The sequence below is a fragment of the Sebastes fasciatus genome, chromosome 18, assembly GCF_043250625.1.
Source record: "Sebastes fasciatus isolate fSebFas1 chromosome 18, fSebFas1.pri, whole genome shotgun sequence".
Lineage (NCBI taxonomy): Eukaryota > Metazoa > Chordata > Actinopteri > Perciformes > Sebastidae > Sebastes > Sebastes fasciatus.
Genome location: NC_133812.1, coordinates 28,978,332 through 28,999,274, shown reverse-complemented (window position 1 = coordinate 28,999,274; position 20,943 = coordinate 28,978,332). Strand labels below are relative to the sequence as shown.

General features: G+C 39.2%; 2 protein-coding genes across 3 annotated transcripts in view; one reads left to right on the top strand and one right to left on the bottom strand.

Moving 5' to 3' along the window:
* The first annotated feature begins 2,077 nt into the window (after positions 1-2,077).
* On the top strand, positions 2,078-5,886 carry nkx2.4b (NK2 homeobox 4b). The gene is made up of 2 exons (XM_074616414.1): positions 2,078-2,739; positions 5,069-5,886. Exons 1-2 carry the CDS (start codon positions 2,310-2,312, stop codon positions 5,884-5,886), a joined length of 1,248 nt encoding a protein of 415 aa, XP_074472515.1. The 5' UTR covers positions 2,078-2,309.
* Positions 5,887-6,856: 970 nt separating this feature from the next.
* Positions 6,857-20,943, bottom strand: part of xrn2 (5'-3' exoribonuclease 2) — a 45,554-nt gene continuing 31,467 nt past the window's right edge. The window contains exons 29-31 of one of the 2 annotated variants that reach the window (XM_074616409.1): positions 12,825-12,888; positions 9,266-9,527; positions 6,857-7,250 (exon numbers count right to left, since the gene is read on the bottom strand). In XM_074616409.1, coding sequence (XP_074472510.1) covers positions 7,188-7,250; positions 9,266-9,527; positions 12,825-12,888 — 389 coding nt within the window. In that variant the 3' untranslated portion in view covers positions 6,857-7,187. Of the gene's footprint in view, positions 7,251-9,265; positions 9,528-12,820; positions 12,889-20,943 lie in introns of those variants that run through there. The other variant, XM_074616410.1, reaches the window with a different exon arrangement.

The following is a 20,943-nucleotide window of genomic DNA, read 5'->3' as shown; positions in this document are numbered from 1 at the left end:
GAATTAGACAGAGAGGAAAATAAATAAGAACATTTATAACAAATGATCATAAATTAATTAAGTATCATGTGGTTAAGTAAATAAAACATTAATAGATTAATGGTGGCACAAATTAAACAGTCAAGTGTTTTGTTTTACAACTATAAAACAGGCCTATATGATAAATAAATAAATAAATAGCCTATTTATAAAGATATTCAGGTGACTTTTATGGCTGTCAGATTTTATAAAATACTCATTTGTGTGCTAAAAAATTCACAGTAAAAACTGGAATTGGAAGAAAAAGAAAATCTGAATAATAAAGTTGAATTAAAAATGTTTTAAAACATTTATCTTCACAATCAGTAAGAGAAACTTTATATTTTCAAGACAAGAAACTGTTCAATTTCTAACTGTGTTAAATTACAGAAAAGAACTGTGATTAAAGGTCTATTCGTTGATGGAGAATTAAATCAAATTAAATAAAACGTGAGGTTTTATTTACAGGAAAAAAAATGCAATAAATGAAAATTAAACTGAACAAAGAAGTGAGTTCATATCCGAGTAAGAAAATAGAACTGCAGCTTTCATTCACATCCATTCGTGCGTAAAAATGAAAAAATGAAAACAGAAGTTAGGTCAGCCAGACGGAGAAGTCGAAAAATTACAATGAAAAGTTCTGGACAGTTTGAACATAAAACAACCTGCAGCTCCAAACAATACAAGTTCCCAAAATGTAAAAAAAAATAGGCAACAAAAATATATTTTATTTTATTATAAGAGAAGCTCGTCTGTGGCTTTAAAGGAATTTGTGCGTCCGCGTTCTTGTTTGGGTCAAACCTCATTAACCATCATCATCACCATCATCATCATCATCACCATCATCAGATGAAGAAGAAAGTAGGTCCAAAGCATTTCCTCCACTTACCTCTGTAATGTGAACTGAAAAATAAAACTAAAACTAAATTAAATTAAAAAATTAATTTTTTTTTAATAATAAGTAATATTAAATGGGATAATACATGTGGTAATGTGAGTATTATAAGTTAAGCTCGTCTGAGGAATTTGTGCGTCCGCGTTCTTGTTTGGGTCAAACATCATCATCATCATCATCATCAGATGAAGAAGGTAGGTCCAAACCATTTTCTCAACTCACCTCTGTAATGTCAACTGAAAAATAAAACTAAAACTAAATACAATTAAATAAATAAACTAAATAAAATTAAAAAATTAAAAACATGTTAATAATAAGTCATATTAAATGGGATAATAAATGTGGTAATGTGAGTATTATAAGTGAAGCTCGTCATACAGGTCTGAAGCTCGGCCGTGGTGTTGCTGTATAATAACGGAGGAGATATCCGACAGAAGTGCTGCAACAATGTTGCTCTCTGCAGAGGAAGCAGAGACTGAAACGCTGCGTCCTTCACTCTGCCTCTGTTCTGTGTGCTCCAGTACCACCAACATTTACATTCCCATACTGTGTCTGTGTGTGTGTGTGATGTGATTTACAAAATACACTTTGTTCTTCATTAGCTGTGTGCAGGAAGCATGCAGCAGGTTAGTAGTTACACACAGAGGTGAATGAGACACGTAGCTGAGCAGAGAGCTGGAGCTGGGCGTCGCAGTAAAGTTACAATGTAACACACAACACTCCAAACAATGTAACACACAACACTCCATGGACTTCAGGGAGTTGTTACAATGTAACACACAACACTCCATGGACTTCAGGAAGTTGTTACAATGTAACACACAACACTCCAACATGGACTTTGTTACAATGTAACACACAACACTCCATGGACTTCAGGAAGTTGTTACAATGTAACACACAACACTCCAACATGGACTTCAGGGAGTTGTTACAATGTAACACACAACACTCCAACATGGACTTTGTTACAATGTTGCAGCCTTGAAGCTTTGAAGCTTTGAAGCCTTGAAGCGGTGCTGCGTTCACAGGTTGTCAGGAATCAGCAGTACTCTGAGAAAGATGCTACAAAAAGGTCCTGGTCATTGGCTCAGATTGAATAGCAGGATGTTTGTTTTTCATCATCATCATCATCATCATCATCATCATCATTAGATGAAGAAAGTAGGTCCAAACCATTTTACCTCTGTGATGTGAACTGTTGTCTGCTGTGCGCGTCGCTCCGCCCTCTGAGAGTCGGAGGAGTCTGAGTCCAGCTGGATAACCAGGACAGCTCGTCTCCTCCTGCAGCCGAGCAGCTGGACCTCCTCTCAGGGAGACAGACTGGAGGGAGGGAGGGGGACGCAGGCAGAACCGGACCGACCCGGACCACATCCAGAAGCAGAACCAGAGCACCATGTCCTTCAGCCCAAAGCACTCCACCCCCTTCTCAGTCACCGACATTCTGAGCCCGATGGAGGACAGCTACCGGAGGTTCGGAGGGATGGATCCCGGGTACCGGCAGCAGCAGGTCTCCCAGCAGCCCGGTACGCACCAGCACCATCAGCACCACCAGGAGCCTCATCTCCATCACCACCACCACCACCATCACCATCACCACCTGTCCTCCTCCTCTTCATCCTCATCCTCCTCCTCTTCCTCAGCCTCAGCAGCAGCCGCCTACCACCATGTGGTTCCACATCACCACGGGGTGCCACAGTTCTCCGGGTCCGCAGGAGGGTTCTGCAGCGGCGGCATCGGGACCGTGGGAGATCTTCCGTCCTACCAGGAGACGGTGAGGACCGGAGGAGCCTGGTACAGAGACCCGGAGCCCAGATACCAGACCAGTAAGACTTTACACTTCAATTATAAGTTGTAAAAAAAGAGAAAATGTGGCGCTTTTACGCACGATGGAAGAACTGTGAAATCCTCCAAAAATGTGTCCGAATTTAAGAGCAGACATCAGAATCAGAATCAGAATGGTGTTTATTGCCAGGTGTGAGAGGTATAGACTAGGAATTTGCTTTGGTTTTGTTGGTGCAAGTTAAACAGTATAATAACAAAAGAATAGATAAAACGTTAGAATAAAATAAGAATAAAAAAATACGCACGATGGAAAAAACTGTGAAATCCTCCAAAACTGTCTAGTGACTTTGAAATGCGTTAATTTTCAAAGTTTATGGTTAAATTATCTGTGGATTTAATAATAACTTAATATAATTTTTAATCATCATATAGACTTGAAACTTCAATTCAAAGTTGTGAAAAGGAGAAAATGTGACGCTTTTACGCACGATGGAAAAACGGTGAACTCCTCCAAAGATGTGTCTGAATTTAAGATCACACATTTAGATTAAAATGACTTTTTATTGTATATTTTATGGCACCTAAATTTCTACTATTATCTCCCTCTATTAGGACCTCAAACAGGCCTGAAATGCTTTAATTTTCCAAGTTTAAATATATATTTTGAAATTATCTGTGGATTTAATAATAACTTAATATAATGTCTAATCATCATATATAGTGACCACAAGTTGTTTATGATCTATCTTCAATAGTGACTTTAATTGATTTAAATATACATTTATAGGTTTGTTATAATAAAGAATATCTCATATTTGGTCTTTTACGCACGATGGAAAAACTGTGAAATGTTCCAAAAATGTGTCTGAATTTAAGAGCACAGAATCAGAATGGTGTTTATTTTCAGGTGTAAGAGGTTAAGACTAGGAATCTGCTTTGGTTATGTTGGTGCAAATAAGCAGTATAATAACAAAGAATAGATAAAAACGTTAGAATGAGATAAGAATAAAAAAACTGAATTTCTACCAATATACAAATAAGCTACAAACAAAAATAAAAAGATTAAAATGACTTTTTATTGTATATTTTATGGCACCTAAATTTCTACTATTCTCTCCCTCCATTAGGACGTCAAACAGGCCTCACACTCACTTTAGTGACTTTGAAATGCTTTAATTTTCAAAGTTGACAGTTTGTTTTTTAATTATCTGTGGATTTCATAATAACTTAATATAATTTTTAATCATCATATAGACTTTTAACTTCAATTCAAAGTTTTAAATCGGAGAAGTTGTAAAAAGGAGAAAATGTGGTGCTTTTACGCACGATGGAAAAACTGTGAAATGTTCCAAAAATGTGTCTGAATTTAAGACATTAAGATTAAAGTGACTTTTTATTCTATATTTTAAGGCACCTAAATTTCTATTATTCTCTCAGAATCAGAATGGTGTTTATATTCAGGTGTGAGACATATACACTAAGAATTTGCTTTGGTTTTGTTGGTGCAAGTTAAACAGTATAATAACAAAAGAATCGATTAAAAACCTTAGAATAAAATAAGAATTAAAAAAAAATAATTTCTACCAATATACAATATAAAAAATGAGCTATAAAGATTAAAATGACTTTTTATTGTATATTTTAAGGCACCTAGATCTCTACTATTATCTCCCTCTATTAGGACCTCAAACAGGCCTCAGAATTCACTTTAGTGACTTTGAAATGCTTTAATTTTCCAAGTTGATAATTATCTGTGGATTTAATAACTTAATATAATTTTTAATTAACATATAGTGACTTATAAGTGTTTATGGTCTTCCATAGTGACTTTAATTGCTTTAAATATACATTTATAGGTCTGCTATAATAAAGAATATCTCATATTTGTGCTTTGATGACGGGATTTAATCCTAAATGTAATTATAAGTTTATATAAATAATAGCAAGATGTTTACTTGTTTTCCACTGAACTTTTCTGCTTATTTAACTTTTAAATTAAATAGTTTTTTATTAGTAATTTAGTAATTTGTATATTCTTTTTACTTATATATCTATTTTTTGTATATATGTTTTTCCTGTTTCTGTACTGGCTTATTTTATATTAATATTTTAAGTTTCTTTGTACCGAGAATGTTATTATTGGGGACGTTTGTGAATGTTTGTTGTGTTGTTTCAAAATGAACAAAAAAACAATAAATAGTAATTTATTAGTAGTAATTAATTTAATTAGTTTGAGTGTTTTTAACAAGCCATAAAATGCATCAATGTTTGATAAATTATGTATGTGATTTAATTATTTTCTTGGTTTTAATTCAGCAGCGAGATTGTTTTTTTCTTTTAAATCCAAACGTTGATTATTTGTTGTCTAAGTCTCCAGATTCATGGGCCCGTCCGGCGGGATGAACGGGATGAACGTGTCCGGGATGATGAGCAGCCTGGCCGGGATGGACTCCAGCTCCAAGTCCTCCATGGTCTCCATGGTGACGCTGCACTCGGCGCCGAGGAGGAAGCGGCGCGTGCTCTTCTCGCAGGCTCAGGTGTACGAGCTCGAGCGGCGCTTCAAGCAGCAGAAGTACCTGTCCGCTCCGGAGAGAGAACACCTGGCCGGCCTCATCCACCTCAGCCCCAACCAGGTCAAGATCTGGTTCCAGAACCACCGATACAAGCTCAAAAGGCAGACCAAGGACAAGGTGGGGCAGCCGCTGCAGCAGGATGGGACAGGTGGAGGTGCTGGAGGTGGAGGTGGAGGTACTGGAGGTGGAGGAGGAGGAAGTGGAGGTCTGTGCACCACGACCCACCGCTCCTCCTCCGTGTCCCCGGTCCTCTCCAAGAACGGTAAGGGCATGCAGCAGCAGCAGGTGAACCAGGTGCAGCAGGTGCAGCAGGTGCAGCAGGTGCAGCAGGTGAACCAGGTGAACCAGGTGAACCAGCAGAACCAGCAGAACCAGCAGGTGAACCAGGTGCAGCAGTTGAACCAGGTGACCCGGGTGAACCAGCAGGTGAACCAGGTGAACCAGCAGGTGAACCAGGTGAACCATCTGTCCTCCACGGAGGAGCTGGACGATTTGTCCCCGAGTCCTCCGATGGGACTGCACGGTCAGATCAACCTGACCCAGACGGACGCGGCTCTAATCGAGTACACAAACAGCATGATGGGCTCCAGTTTACTGTACGGGAGGACGTGGTAGGGACACCGGGAGGACGTGGTAGGGACACCGGGAGGAGGACAGACGGCAGACGGCAGCCGGCCTGTGGGGCCTCATTCCCGGGTTGGATTTTTTGGGAGAACCGGCTGGAGGACAAAAAACTAGCACCAGACTTTTTTTTTTTTCTTTCTTTCTTTCTTTCTTTCTGTGCGTAAAGTTCTGGTTCCTTTGCGCACACAGGGACTCAAGAGACACTCAGTGGTTTTGAGCAATAAGGTGCAAAAATAAACTGTATATTATTAGAGCCTTGACTGGTCTGAATGTTCTGATTTTCTTCCTCTTTTAAAACAATATTTGTTCAGTCGTTTTTTATGTGACTGTTGCTGCTGTGTAAAAGCATCACATCAGGACGAGGCACGTTCACTGATGTGCTTCCCATTCATTCACACCACATATTAAATTATTGCAGGTTTATATATAAAGTGAATACAAAGTGAAGCAATAGAGGCTATAGAGGAGGGATACAGCACATTCTCGGTTCGGAATTAAACGAATTGAGAAATATTTTCATTGGAAGTAAATAAATCAGTAAATATTCTTTTGTCACAATTTGTTTCCAGTATTGAATAAAAATGATATTTTCAATTTGGACATTTCAATGTTTTTTTTTTTTGTGGAGTCTGAAGTGAAAATTTCTTCAGTTTTTAAAAATGGTATTTGGAGAAATGACATGTGGTGAACTCACGGTATAAACACCAGGTGTGGATATAAAACTGTCACTGCGACGCTTAAATAAACCGGAATATTCACCAGAAAATACTTCAGATAAATCTAAAAATATCACTTTTCATTTTGTTAAAATAATCTTTATTCTAGCGGGAGTTTTATTAAATATTGTGTAAATATTATTAAATAAAGTGTTTTTTCAGTTTAATTTAAGTAAAATTTAAGAATGAATAAAAAACAAAAGTCCTTTCTATATAATTCCTTTCAGACAAATATAATCCCAACATCACTGTAATTCTTTTATTTCACGTTTTTGTTACTTTTTCTAAACACATGAACCACGTTGGAGAGATTCGTCTCAAAAATAAACACAGCGGGACATTTTGTCCTCATTGACACACACTTGTATTTTACAAGTTTTACAGGCTCTTTGTCTTAAAAATCACAAGTTACATAATACACCTTTTTCTTTGTAAGTAGAATAAAAAGGAAAAAAACAACCCATTTAATTGTACAAGAAGACAATAAAATTAAAAACAAAAAAAAGAAAGATGACATGTCTCCCCTACAAATAGTCGCCCGCCCTGAAAGTCCCAAAGTCCAACGTTACTTTGAGTTTAGTTCCAGTCGTATCTCCTGGATGGAGGAGGAGGAGGGTAACCGCGGCCGGTGCTGTAGCTCTGAAACACACAGACACACATTATATAGTTAATACAAGTTAAATAAATGACTCATTTTAAATAATAAAACTGATACGATGATTACAGACATATAACCTCAAAATAATAAAAATATAAATGTAATTTAATTAATTTTATTTATCTGTAACAGTGATTTGACTGTTTTTTAAAATCTAGTTTTTCTCCTTTTTTGCTGGAAACGTCACATTTCCTTTACATGGATCAAATATTAAAATAGTTTTAAGATTTCATCTTTCAAATACACAAAATAAAAAAATAAAAAGTTTTCATGTTGGAAAAAAATATAAAAATAAAAAATAAAACAAAAAACAAATAAAAATGAAAAGAAATGAAAAATACAATAAAAAAAATAAAACTAATAAAAAAATTAAATAAAACCGAGAAGAAAACAAGAACATGAAAAAACAAAACAACCTTTCAGGAATTAAAACTTTTATCAAATTTAGCTACATATTTGAAAATGTTTTATTTTGTCCATTGGAGCAACGTTTTAATTAAAAGGGTCAATTAACAGAAATTACAACTTTTAAAAACATCTCTGGAGCAACTTTCTGATGGAGAAATATTCCACATTAACCCATTTGTGCCCAAAGACAACAGAATATTTAGTCTGATGAGGAGAAACATATGTTCTGATTGGCGAAAAGTTTAAATCTGGTACGGACAGAGTCTGGAGAAGTATCCACAGGACAACTTTCACATTTTTGCATCACATGAAAAATCACACTTTTATTGATAGTTAAAGTCGGGGTTTTTGAAAAAAGGTGAAAAATGCTAACATTGTGTTTATTAAATGTTTTCCATATGAAATTATTTTTTTACACTGTAAATATGGACATATATTTGATATTCAACTTGTTATGAGTTCATAGATACCAAATACTTGATTGATTGTGCTCCTTGTAGTTTCTGAGATAAAGACAGTTTCTTATCACACTACATCTGCTATCTGGGTTCGTGGGACTACGGTTTTTTTGTTGTTGTCCTAAACCAAAGAAATTCTTAGTCGACTAACACTTATATGATTTTGTCGACTAATCGATTGGTTGATTTAATTGACAGATCTGTGAAACTGAGTTTCTCCACAAAGAATCACACAAAGCACCACTTTAAATCTGGAGTTTACCAGAGATGAGCTCACACGTTTCTTAGAAATACATCGTCAGCATGGAAACAGCGTAAAAAACGACTAATTGACTAGAGAAATCTTAGTCGACTAATCGACTAAAGAAATCTAAGTCGACTAAGACCAAAACAACCAATTAGTCGACTAATGTGTTGACCAATCAGAAGACAGTCTGCATGTGTTGATTGAAAATGTTCAGTTTAAGATGTTTTACTGAGTTTTAGTTTTAGTGTCTCATTAAAGTGAAATGTTTTTTTGAAACATCTGGAAAAGTCAAAATTTGTTCAGATTTAAGAAAATATCATCTAGAAACAAACCCTTAATGGATAATGGAGCAGAAACAATTAGTCGATTAATCAATTACTCGATTGACAAAGTTAATCGTCAACAATTTTCTAATATTCGATGTTCTTCTCTGTTTTACATGATTGTTGTAAACGGAGTATATTTTTATTAGACTAAACAATTAACTGATTGATCCAAAAGATAAAGGACAGATAAATAAGTAACAAAAATAATATTTGGCGTAAAAAAATATGACTTATAAAAAAAAAAGTTTAAAACCAACTTTACATCAACGTCTTAATGATCTTAATGAGCCGACGCTCTTTCAGAGAATAAACGCCGAATAAAAACTGAATTAAAAGTTAAGATTACGAACAAAAATTCACACTAACGAATGACACAATCGCGTTCCATTCATTTCAAAACCAGCTGAGTTAACTGGGAGGACTGGTTCAGCATCAGCAGCCAATCAGATTTCAGCTCTTTACAACTTTTATTAAAATGATGAAGGGAAATATAAGTTTTTTAATAATAATGAAACTAGAGCTCCGCCCACAGCTCGTCAGCATTTAAAGTGCTTTACCTGATGCTGCTGTCCCCGGTTGTCCCGGCGATCGTCCCGGCGATCTTGCCAGTCATCTCTGCGGTTATCGTAGCGCTGCTGGTAGCTGCCGCCCGTCGCCGCCGCCGCCCCTCCTGCTCCTGCTCCTGCTCCTGCTCCTGCTCCCGCCCCGCGGCTCATGTTCTGCTGGTACGCTGACGGCTGCGACTGCGTGGCCCGATCCCAACCGTGACCTCCTCTGCCCCCGTACTGCTGTTGCTGTTGCTGTTGCTGCTGCTGCTGCCTGGAGACACCAACACAGCAAACCTGTCTGAGTACACTCATCAATACACAGATTATAAGAGTTGTTTCTGTCTGAAGTGGATATAAAGACCTTGGAGGAAGAAGAAGAAAAAGAAGAAGAGGTACCTGCAGCGGAAATTCAAACATCTCTGAATCTGTTAATGCAGTTAAAACACTCTGTGGTCTCTTTGGTCAGAAAGCACAAAATAGTAGGACTGGGAAAAAAATGTATCACTATGTATCGCCATTTTTTCAAAAACGATTTCTAAATAGATGTTTTAAAGCCAGAATCGATATATTTGCTTCATCTGAGTCTATGTGGAGGTAGAAGGAAGTTACCGCTTTTATTGTGGTAGTCTGAGTAACGTGACGTCATATCCTTTCCGTATCCGTCAACCAAAACAAACCTCAGAGAGTCTAAAACGTTGGAGGGTCAGCGTGGATACGACCTGCACCCTCCCATGTTAAATCCAGCGTGGTAAACACTACACATCCAGTAAAGGATGGAAACACTTTGGGTTTCACACATTGACAGGAAAAGCAGAGCTACACAGAGCAGAGCTAAAGCTGCATGCTAACTCTGTCACGGACAGGAAACGCTATGGTATGGAGGTAACGTTATGGTATGGTGGTAACGTTATGGTATGGAGGTAACGTTATGGTATGGAGGTAACGTTATGGTATGGAGGTAACGTTATGGTATGGAGGTAACGTTATGGTATGGAGGTAACGTTATGGTATGGTGGTAACGTTATGGTATGGAGGTAACGTTATGGTATGGAGGTAACGTTATGGTATGGAGGTAACGTTATGGTATGGAGGTAACGTTATGGTATGGAGGTAACGTTATGGTATGGTGGTAACGTTATGGTATGGTGGTAACGTTATGGTATGGAGGTAACGTTATGGTATGGAGGTAACGTTATGGTATGGAGGTAACGTTATGGTATGGAGGTAACGTTATGGTATGGAGGTAACGTGGAGGACGAGCCGGCCGTTGCTCTCGTCTCCGTGGTCAAATGGGCCGACGCTACGACTGTAGAGCACCCAGATACTGACATTTGTGTTCTCTGCATTGAAACGGCCCCGATGGAGCTGACCATGGATGGATAAAGAGAACGGAGCTGACGGGAGAGCTAGAGACCACCTTGGAGAAGTTACAGGAAGTAGACACGTGGGACTACATCAGCTTTTCAAAATAAGGTGTTAACAAAGGGAACTGTAGATACTAAATACATCTGTGGAAATAAGATTGATGGATTATATTCACCAGAAGTATAAAACATTACATGTCTCTTATAAATTAAAAAGAAAACACCACTAATCTGTGAGGGAAATTATATAACATTGATTATAAATAATTCCTGACAATGACTGATATATTTGACTTCAGGACATCTTTTTAATGTAGCAATTTAGATATTTTCCAAAGTAAAAGTCTCCAGGTGTGTATGATTCAACTTGTTCCCATGGTCTAGTGTTTAAAAAATTAACAAAAATCGCAATATCGATAGATATGATCGTAATTTTTCTCCATTTTCTGACATTTTATAGACCGAACAACTAATTGATTAATCGAGTAAATATTAATCAACAATGGAAATAATGGTTAGTTGCAGCTCTAGTTTCTTCTGCAGATTTATTAATAAAATAATAATCGTGAGTTGTAGCTCTAAAAATAACCTAAATAAACAAACAGAATACAGATTAAACTGAGCAAAGTTTTGATTCAGATCAGGAAATGTTAGAGAAGATCAGACATTAGGGCTGCATTTCATGATTATTTCCATTGTGGATATGTTCTTGATTAATCGGTTAGTTGTTTAGTCTATAAAATGATAAAAAATGTCAATCAGTGTTTCTCAGAGCCCAAGATGACGTCCTCAAATGTCTTGTTTTGTCGAAAACTCAAAGATATTCAGTTTATTGTCATAGAGGAGGAACGAAACCAGAAAATATTCACATTTGAGAAGCTGCAATCAGAGAATTTGGACTTGTTTCCTTTCTTAAAAAATGACTCAAACCGATTCATTTATAATCGGAATAGTCGTTGCAGCTCTATCACACATTTAATGCCAACTTTCCCAACTTGATTCTTCATATTTGTCCTCTTCTTTTCAACAATAAGGAGTCTGATTTTACTTCTTAGGAAGTTTAGAAGTAATCATGTTACGGGGGAACGTCCAGCCAACAGATACGATGCTGGAACCTTCTGATCCTAAACAGCGAGGCGGCCTTTGACTCTGCTTTGAAGTGACCTCCTAACATCCCCGTCGCCTGGCGTTTACCGAGGGGTCGGGCTCTCGAAGAGATAAAACAGCCTCTCCTCTCAGATGACTTAGCAAAGACGCACATGAAAGCAGCGAGTATGAAATGAACCATATTCCCATATGGCTCGGATCGCCCTCATCCCCGAGACGGAGGGAGGCGTCCGTGGGACTGAGTGTAGAGTCGGCACGCCACGGCCCTCCAAAAACCGCCGCTGGACAATGTGTCAATGCAACAGTGATATTAAAAGTCTCTTGACGAGAGAGGGAACTAAGAGCGGCAGCCCCCATCCCTCATTACTGAACCATGTCACACTCTGGCCGGCGCTGGACTTAACCGGTAATCCCCTCTCCTCCAAGTTCCTGCTGCATTTCATTTGGTCCGGTCCTGAGTAGTTAAAGAAACTGTTTTCAGTCGCCGCTAATAACTACTGACCCGAGGTGACACCGAGCCACAATGGGCCTGAAAAGTTGAACTAGAGAACCTGATTAGGACTTGTGAGAGGGTCTGGAGCCAGAATCAATAGCTGGACTGTGCAGCGGCGGTGGAGGCGGCGCAGGGGAGCGACGCAGCCTCCAACAGCATTAGTGATGCCTCATTAAGTTGCACAAACCTCCTCGAGAGAAATTTGTTTTGGAGCGACGGGGAGAAATCTTAATTCAGCAGCAGCAGCGACGGAGGAAGGCAGACAATAAGAACAAACCAGGGCCTTGACATGTTTAATGTGTCACATACAGAGGGAAGTTTGAGGGAAAAAAAGATGTGGAAACTTACTGCAAAATAACATTTAAAAAAAAAAAGGCCCAACTTTCTATGGAGCGGTCGATGAAGGCCTTGGCTGACAATGCAACAAAGACTAAATCCTATTTTAGAGTTAAAGAATGAAAACTAAAGTCTTCCCCTTTTATTTCTGAATCAGGAAGAGTTGAAGCGAAGAGGGAAATGCCAGCACGCTCACCGTGAACTTCCAACGACAAACCAGAAAAACAGATTTATAAGAAAAAAAACGCAGCCAAACTGGCCGACTCACCTCGGATACTGGGGCTGCTGGTAGGAGGTGGGAGGCGCTCCCAGCAAACTGTTCTGCCTGGAATCTGCGGAGAACAAAAGACGACATGTTCACAAGTGGTTCTGCTGAGCTAAGTTTGAAGTTTTTGGAAGAAGCTGAGAGGAAAAGGCCCGAGGACAAGTTGTCCTTTTAATACAGTATGGAACCAGCGATACGGAGCTTTAACATGCGATTCACTTTGAATCAGGGCTGGCAAAGTTAACGCGCTAATAACGCGTTAATGCAAATCTCTTTAAAGCTAGAGTAAAGCTGCAGGTATCATATGAAACTAGTGAATCTGATGAATCCATCAGTACCAACCATGTCATGCTAGCTAGTCGTGATGGAGGCTAAATGATGCTGCATTATTACGCTCAATTTTAGCGAGGAAAAACTGTCATGGCCATTTTCAAAGGGGTCCCTTGACCTCTGACCTCCAGATCAGTGAATGTAAATGGGTTCTATGGGTACCCACGAGTCTCCCCTTTACAGACATGCCCACTTTATGATCATCACATGCAGTTTGGGGCAAGTCATAGTCAAGTCAGCACACTGACACACTGACAGCTGTTGTTGCCTGTTGGGCTGCAGTTTGCCATGTTATGATGTGAGCATATTGTTTTATGCTAAATGCAGTACCTGTGAGGGTTTCTGGATCAATATCTGTTATTGATTTGTGTTGTTAATTGATTTACAATAATAAATATATACATACATTTGCATAAAGCAGCATATTTGCCCACTCCCATGTTGATAAAGAGTTTTATATACTTGACAAATCTCCTTTTGAACTGATAAAAAACATGCCATGGACAACCGTGATTAATTGCTAGTAAATATTTGAATTGATTGACATCCCTAGTTGGTTCACACGGCTTTCTCTCCTGGCTGCTGAGGCTCATGGGAACTGTAGCTTGTAAACGTGTCAAGCAAACATTGAAAACTAACCCTCATACACTAATAATCCAACAGTATTGTTATACTTTCCAGACATGTCGTGTGTTTGTGTTGAGAAACATTGAAGTTGTCTTTAAAAACAGATTCGTTTCTTCTTCCACCAAACTTTCAGGGTTTCTGGACAATATGTGTCGTTGTGTTGTGTTGTTAACTGATTTCCAATAAATAAATATATACATACATTTGCACAAAGCAGCATATTTCTCCGCTCCCATGTTGATAAGAGTATTAAATACTTGATAAATCTCCCTTTAAGGTACATTTTGAACAGATAAAAAATGTGTCATTAATTTGCAATTAACCACGATTAATTAATACTTCACATTCACATCATCTGAGTCGACTTTTCAGAGTTAAACTGCGGTGAAACCGGAGAAAAATCCTCCAGTTTCATCGTTTAGAAGCCAAAACTTGAACATGGATCCTAATTAACCCAATTCAAGTTAACCTTGAAGATTAAAAGAATACCAACTATTTCATTTCTGTCATGGATACAGAACGAATCAGTTGTCATGATAAAATTAAGCTCTTTCAAACGTCGAATCGCGGCGGCTCTGTCGGGGTGGAAGGGGGAGGCGAGGGGAGAGCGGGGAGCGCCACATTTGCATTTTTTGTTCAGAAAATGAAATAAGCATTCAGCCGGCAGCATTGTGGACGCCTCAAGTACCCTGGTTCCATCGCTGCAAGCCCTTCACAAAGACACACTTAAAAAAAAAAAAAAAAAAAGGAGCTCACGGCTTCTTCCAGATTCACCGTTGCCAAGGCGATGACCAGCTGCGAGCCGCGGACTTGTTTGTTTATAGGGGCAGGCCGGCTGAGTGGCTCGGCTCAGGGTGGGTGAAGGGTGCCATGAAAAGGACCCGGACGCTCACATTCACTAACAAGGAGTCGGCGTAAAAATTAGACAGATACGAGTTCGCAGAAGTCGATACCGAAGTGTAGATATTATCAGGAATATTAATATCACAATAATCTTACAGCTAATTATCCATTTATCTGTTTATAGTCGAAAGAAATACAGTAAATCGGTCAGTCGATCGCAGAAATTTTATTTTAAGCAAATATTCTGTTTACAGCTTCTCAAATGTGAATATACGCTCCGTAGTCAGGTTTCTTATCAAATTCAAAAATGTATAATAGTTAATTTCCAGAAAATCTGCTATAGAAAATGTTAATTAAAGGGATAGTTTGGATGTTTCTCAGTGTGGTTGAATGAGGTACTTCTCCATAGTCAGTGTTTTATTACAGTAGATGGAGTTTCAGACAGGAGTAAAGTAATGTACTGCTGTGGACAGAGGCAGCAGCTAACGATGCTAAACTAACATTACACCTGCTAAACATCAACATGTGAGCATGTTAGCATTAAGCTCAAAGCACCGCTGTGTCAAAGTACAGCCCATGGATGTATCTAAGAGAACTGGATCCAGCGTTGGAGGCGGGGATCCGTTCATTCCTATGAAAGTTACTCAACGGCGCATGAAGCAAAAACAAAGCTTGATTTCTCAGTATAAAGTTGCCCGGATCTTCCAGAGTAGCGTTTCCTTTAACCCCGCCTCCAAGCCCTCACTCCAGCCTCGGTCTCATTCACATGAACGGAGGAAGGGAAATAACTCTGGATTCAGCTATTAGTGCGTTTTACAACTTTTATTACCTAATGATTTAAATAAGGGCTATTAGAGTGTTCGTACTGGGGAGTTGATTCACTTAAAAATAAATGATGCGCTGAGTTACAGACGTCTCTTTCCAAATGGAAGTCTATGGGAAAAAAAGTCTTTTTGGGCCCGATGGCATCACGTGACGGACACGGAAGTTGTATAACCGCCGTTTGACCACGATGAAAATTTTGTTTCAAAGTTTGGCGCTCTTCCTGGAGGGCTTGGACAGCGTCACAGAGCTGCTAGCATGACTGTAGACTCTCACTGGGGATGCCCGACGAGAGCGAGATGAGAGCGAGACGGGAGCGGCGCAAAAGCGTCGTTATCCAATCCACACCGACTTTCATGAACGTCTCTTCCCGTCTGTGACAATGACTCGCTAACCTGCCTTCACCAAAATGTACTAAACCAAAGTAGTTTTGACGTTGTCTCCATGGGAAGAAATCAACAGTGTTTGTAGGCCGATGTGTTGATTTGATCTCCGTGCCCACAGTATGGAGTGAGGGGAATCTGCCGGTAGTGAAACAAGCGAGCTCACAGACAGACTGGGAGCCTTTATCAATTAATATACGGTAGATATGGTTAATACGTTCAAAACTCATATACAGCGGGATATTTGTGTGATTTAAACAGCTGTCTATGCAAATTACGCTTCACTAAACTTGACAAAAATAGACTTGAAGCATAAAAAGGTGTGGGTCAGTGTGGATCGATACTTTTAAAAGCGTATCTTTTCCATGAGACGCGCGAGTGACGCTTCTCAAAACGCTTTCAGCAGGGATTGGCCGCAAGTCTTGTTTTCTTTGTTATCGTCCTGCTCTCGTCGACGTTCTGCGTGTTGGAAATCGACCTCTTAAAGCTAAAACAGCTGATTTGACTTTAGTACTGACATTAAAAATCTGTAAATTCTTATTCAAATTAGTTTACTGCAGAAACACCAAGTTTTCCAACATAATGTGCTTCTTAGGACATAAAAACATCTAGAAGCATCATGGGACACAGAAATGTGCCACTGAAAGTTGTTTAGAGATTAGGTTTGATTTCCAGATGGAAAACTGGACCCCAGTCAAAGAAAAACAAATACAAATAAAATGTCACCGCAGGTTTCCAGATCTTTTGTGTGAAAGGAACCTCGATCATGTTGAACCATCTGATGATCTATACTTATCAAAGGTCCAATATCAGGAGAGTTTAAAACTACTAAGTTAAGCATATTGGAACTCATGAAAATCATTAAAATGGAAGAAAATACTGAAATAATCTGTTTTATGACCTGATAATTTAAAGAGAAGCCAATCAGGAAATATTCCAGCAGCTCTCTGCTGCATAAAGTAGGAAAACGCACAATTAGCCGCCAGCAGGCCGACTGCTGGCGGCACATTATCATTTTGTTTTTGTCATTCAGTTTTCATGTTTGATTATCTCCTCCACCAACAAACTTTAAGTGGACCACCCAGTTGGGCTCCAATTATAACTCCACAACACTCCGGTCTTCTTTTCCTCATCGCCAGCGATGACTCAAAAGAGACTTACAAGTGGACACCTGTCAATCTCCTTAATTAACAATGATCTGAAAGTGTATAGACCTCCAGTCTGCAACCGGACAAAAGCCAATAAAGGATTACGCTTTAAATCCTTAAAACGCACTGCGTCCACTGTATTAATGCGGGGGATTACAACAGCGCTAAACAACTAAACGTCTCTCTCCGCCTCTTTTCAATTAGTTCAGCGACTATTTGACTCAGCTCACGTCCAGCCGGCTGAAGCAGGACACAGTAACAGTAAGCAGTAACTTCTCAGCCGACAGACGGACTCCCAAAACTTAATCTTCCGCTGCTGCTTCACAAACCAAGATTAAAACCTCTCAATGAAAGACAGCTGAGGGCACGATGGTTAAAAACCAGAAGGTTTTTCTGGTAACAACACATCACAAAGAATCATTAGGAACATACGATACCGACTTTCAGTGCAAATAAGCCAAATTACTTCGAGGCATCAGTGTTTAATAACCTAAAACACAAGCAGCTGCACATGAAGTCTTAAATCAGGAACTTTCCCATCAAAACAAAAACACCTGAAAATGTGTCAAATAATTCGACAATATGGCCATATGAACATTTTGTTCGGTATTCACAACGTGTTGAGGTATGATGCCCTATAAATCATAAAGAATACAAAATTTGATGTGCAAAATATTTAACGCTGTTCCACTCGTACGATTTATATCCAACAAAACTATTCATACGTAAATCCTCAAACTACATGGAGATCTATTTGAGAGGTGGGAGTCGCCATTGTTATTTTTAATTAATTAATATCTTTTTTCAATTAATGTTTTGGTTTGAATTACATATTTTTTGTTAATTTCCAATGCAAATATTTAAAACCAATAAAATTTGATCACAAACACAAAAAATAATAAAAAAATAAACTTCATTTGTTAGTTATTAATTACAAAGTCGTACGAGGCCTATAAATCACGAAGAATACAACATTTTACGTGCAAAGCATTTAATGTTGATTTAAATCAAAGAAAACTAGACATGTAAAAAAACTCAAACTACATGGAGATGTATTTGGGCGTTGGGATTCGCCATTATTATGATTATTTTCTTTTTTCATATTTTTTTTGGGGGGGTCTATTATCGTTATTAGCAATAATTGTATTATTTTTATTTTATTTTATTTATTCTAATTATTGTTTTTTTATTACGTTTTTTGTTGATATTTTCCAATGCATATCTTTAAAACCAATAAAAAAAATTATAAATCAAACTTCTGAACTCATTTGTTAGTTTTTCACGACAATACATCGTTGGAGTGGATAAATAAATATTGAGTTGAGTTATTGTCGAATCCTCGAACATCTTCTAACCTCCTACAGTAAAAGCCCCTGATGCACCGTGTTGAAGCTGCAGACTTTAGATCAATGTCGGAGTATTAACACGAAGCAACAAGCAAACTGATCCTGAGGCTTCAGTAAATTAAAAACGTCTTTTGAGAAGAAATCTCCTGAACTGTTCAGAAGTTTTAAAAAGTAAATGTGATGTTTTATAAGAAGGTTTAGTGAAAATAGAGAGAAAACAAATGCTGTTAATGAGCAGGGCCACATGTACCTGGTGACTCCTTGTTACTGAAGGTGGACTAGCAGCTATTATGTGCAGTTGTTATTCTGAAGTGGTCGGGGAGTCCGGAGGCTTATCGGCCACTGTGGCCGCTGGATGAATCCGTTACTTTGCTGCCCTGGTTAAAATTTGGTGTCACTGTGTGTCAAAGACAATAATGGCCACCAGCAGAGCCTCCCCGGCTTGTTATTAAACACCAGCTGGTCCGGCTGCGGCGCACAAAGCTCCGCAGCGTGTTTCAGAGGCAGCGTGTTGACACATCACCGCAGGAGGTAGCGGCGCCGTCAAAGGGGGAAGTTAACTTTGGTTTCAACCCTCTTCAGAGCGCATCACACACCCAATCAAACGGGATCCTCCCGGATGCTTTTATCAGAGGGGGCCACTGTGTCCAGCGGAGCCACTCGACAGTCTCATTACCGGCCCGGGTCTCCCACAACGCTAATCAGCAACCAACCCCCCACCCCAAAAAAAAAATCACAAAAGCCCCGAGCAGCAAAGCCTGCAGTGATTACTGGCCAGGCAGAGGATTGGTCCTGAGAAAGTGTTATCTGGACAAAAGCAGGCCTCCGGCCTCCTGCTGCAGAATAAGGCCCACTTGTGTGGATAATCACATTCCTGGGGATGCCAATAAGTCCACATTTTACCATCAATGTGAAGCAGATATAAGAAAATACCCAGAATCATTGGTGTTATTAGAACAAGTTGAATAATTCCAGCTGCTGATAGTTAATAATCTTATTTTAGACCAAAACTGAAGCTACGTCCACACTCATAAGTTTTCCTTTTAAAACGATCTCTGTCCAGACGAGCGTTTCAGAATTAATCTCTATTACCACGCCTGAAAACGTATATCACGTCTATTCACATACACTGGGCATGTGCTCAAAGAGTATAGAAGCCGATTCACCTATCTCCCTATTCAATACTATCACGATACTTGGGTGCCGACTCAATATGTATTGCGATTTGATATTGCGATTTATGTTAACTTTTTTAACACTAGACCAGGGGTCAGCAACCTGCGGCTCCGGAGCCACACGAGGCTCTTCAGCTCCTCTCTGCGACTTTGGAGTTGATAAGTATTTGAGTTATTGTTGTGTCCTTGAACATCTTTTAGCTTTTTAACATCTTTTTAGTTTTTTAAAACTAAGACGGGGTCAGCAGCGTAGTGTGGGAGTTAGGCATAAACATAGCAAAAGTTATGCATTTTAAAACAAAAGCGTATTAGTGTGGATGTAGCCTGAGCATGTGATGGTCATCGCTCGAGAAAAAAGTCAAAGATTTACAACTTTAAACGGACAAAAACCAGCAGAAATCAAATCAGTGCTACGTTCAACAACAGCCTTTAAGCTCCAGGTGCTTGATATAATAAACCTGAGATAATAAAAATCACCAGGCTGAGAATCACAGACGTTAAAGTAATAATCTCCCACAACCATGATGGAAAAAATATAGAGATTAAAAAAAAGAATATCCTGGACGGCTAATTGGCGAGTTTAACATTAAGAACGAGCGGCAGAGGCCAGGGGAGGTGCTGCCGCAATCCGGAGGAGCCAAAAACCCCCATTTGCATCGAGTGCCACCAGAATAGCCGCGACTCCCCCGCACGCCATCAGTGGGCAGATGAGATTATTCATCTACTTGCAAATTGGCACATCAAAGTCAAACTGGAGAAGCGCTGGCGGAGGAGCGCGGGGGGGGTCGAGGCCGGGGGCCGAGCACACACGGCGTGATTAGGAAAGAGATTCTGCCTCCGTGTGTGACGACGTTCAACCGTCCCTCCGACGAGATGAACAAAAGGAAGATATTTAATCAGATGAACCAAAATTAGAGCGACAGTTTGGCAGCTGTGTATACAAAGTAAAATAATAATAACAACAGCATCTGTTTGTTTATATTATATTTTAGGCATTTAGACGATGATCCATAGAAAAATACATGCTGTGGTTTGGGATCAAAAACTTTTGACATTTTGGAGATTTCTGCAAAAATTGCATTTTTCTGCGATTGGATGGCGAGCACTTGTGTTGTGTAAACTGCTCAGAAGCCACCTTATTGTCAATCTAGCTAGGAAAGCCATCCATCCTCTGAATGCTCTAGGTCTCTAGTTTGATCCATCCATCCTCTGAATGCTCTAGGTCTCTAGTTTGATCCATCCATCCTCTGAATGCTCTAGGTCTCTAGTTTGATCCATCCATCCTCTGAATGCTCTAGGTCTCTAGTTTGATCCATCCATCCTCTGAATGCTCTAGGTCTCTAGTTTGATCCATCCATCCACTGAATGCTCTAGGTCTCTAGTCTGATTCATCCATCCTCTGAATGCTCTAGGTCTCTAGTTTGATCCATCCAGCCTTTGAAAACTAT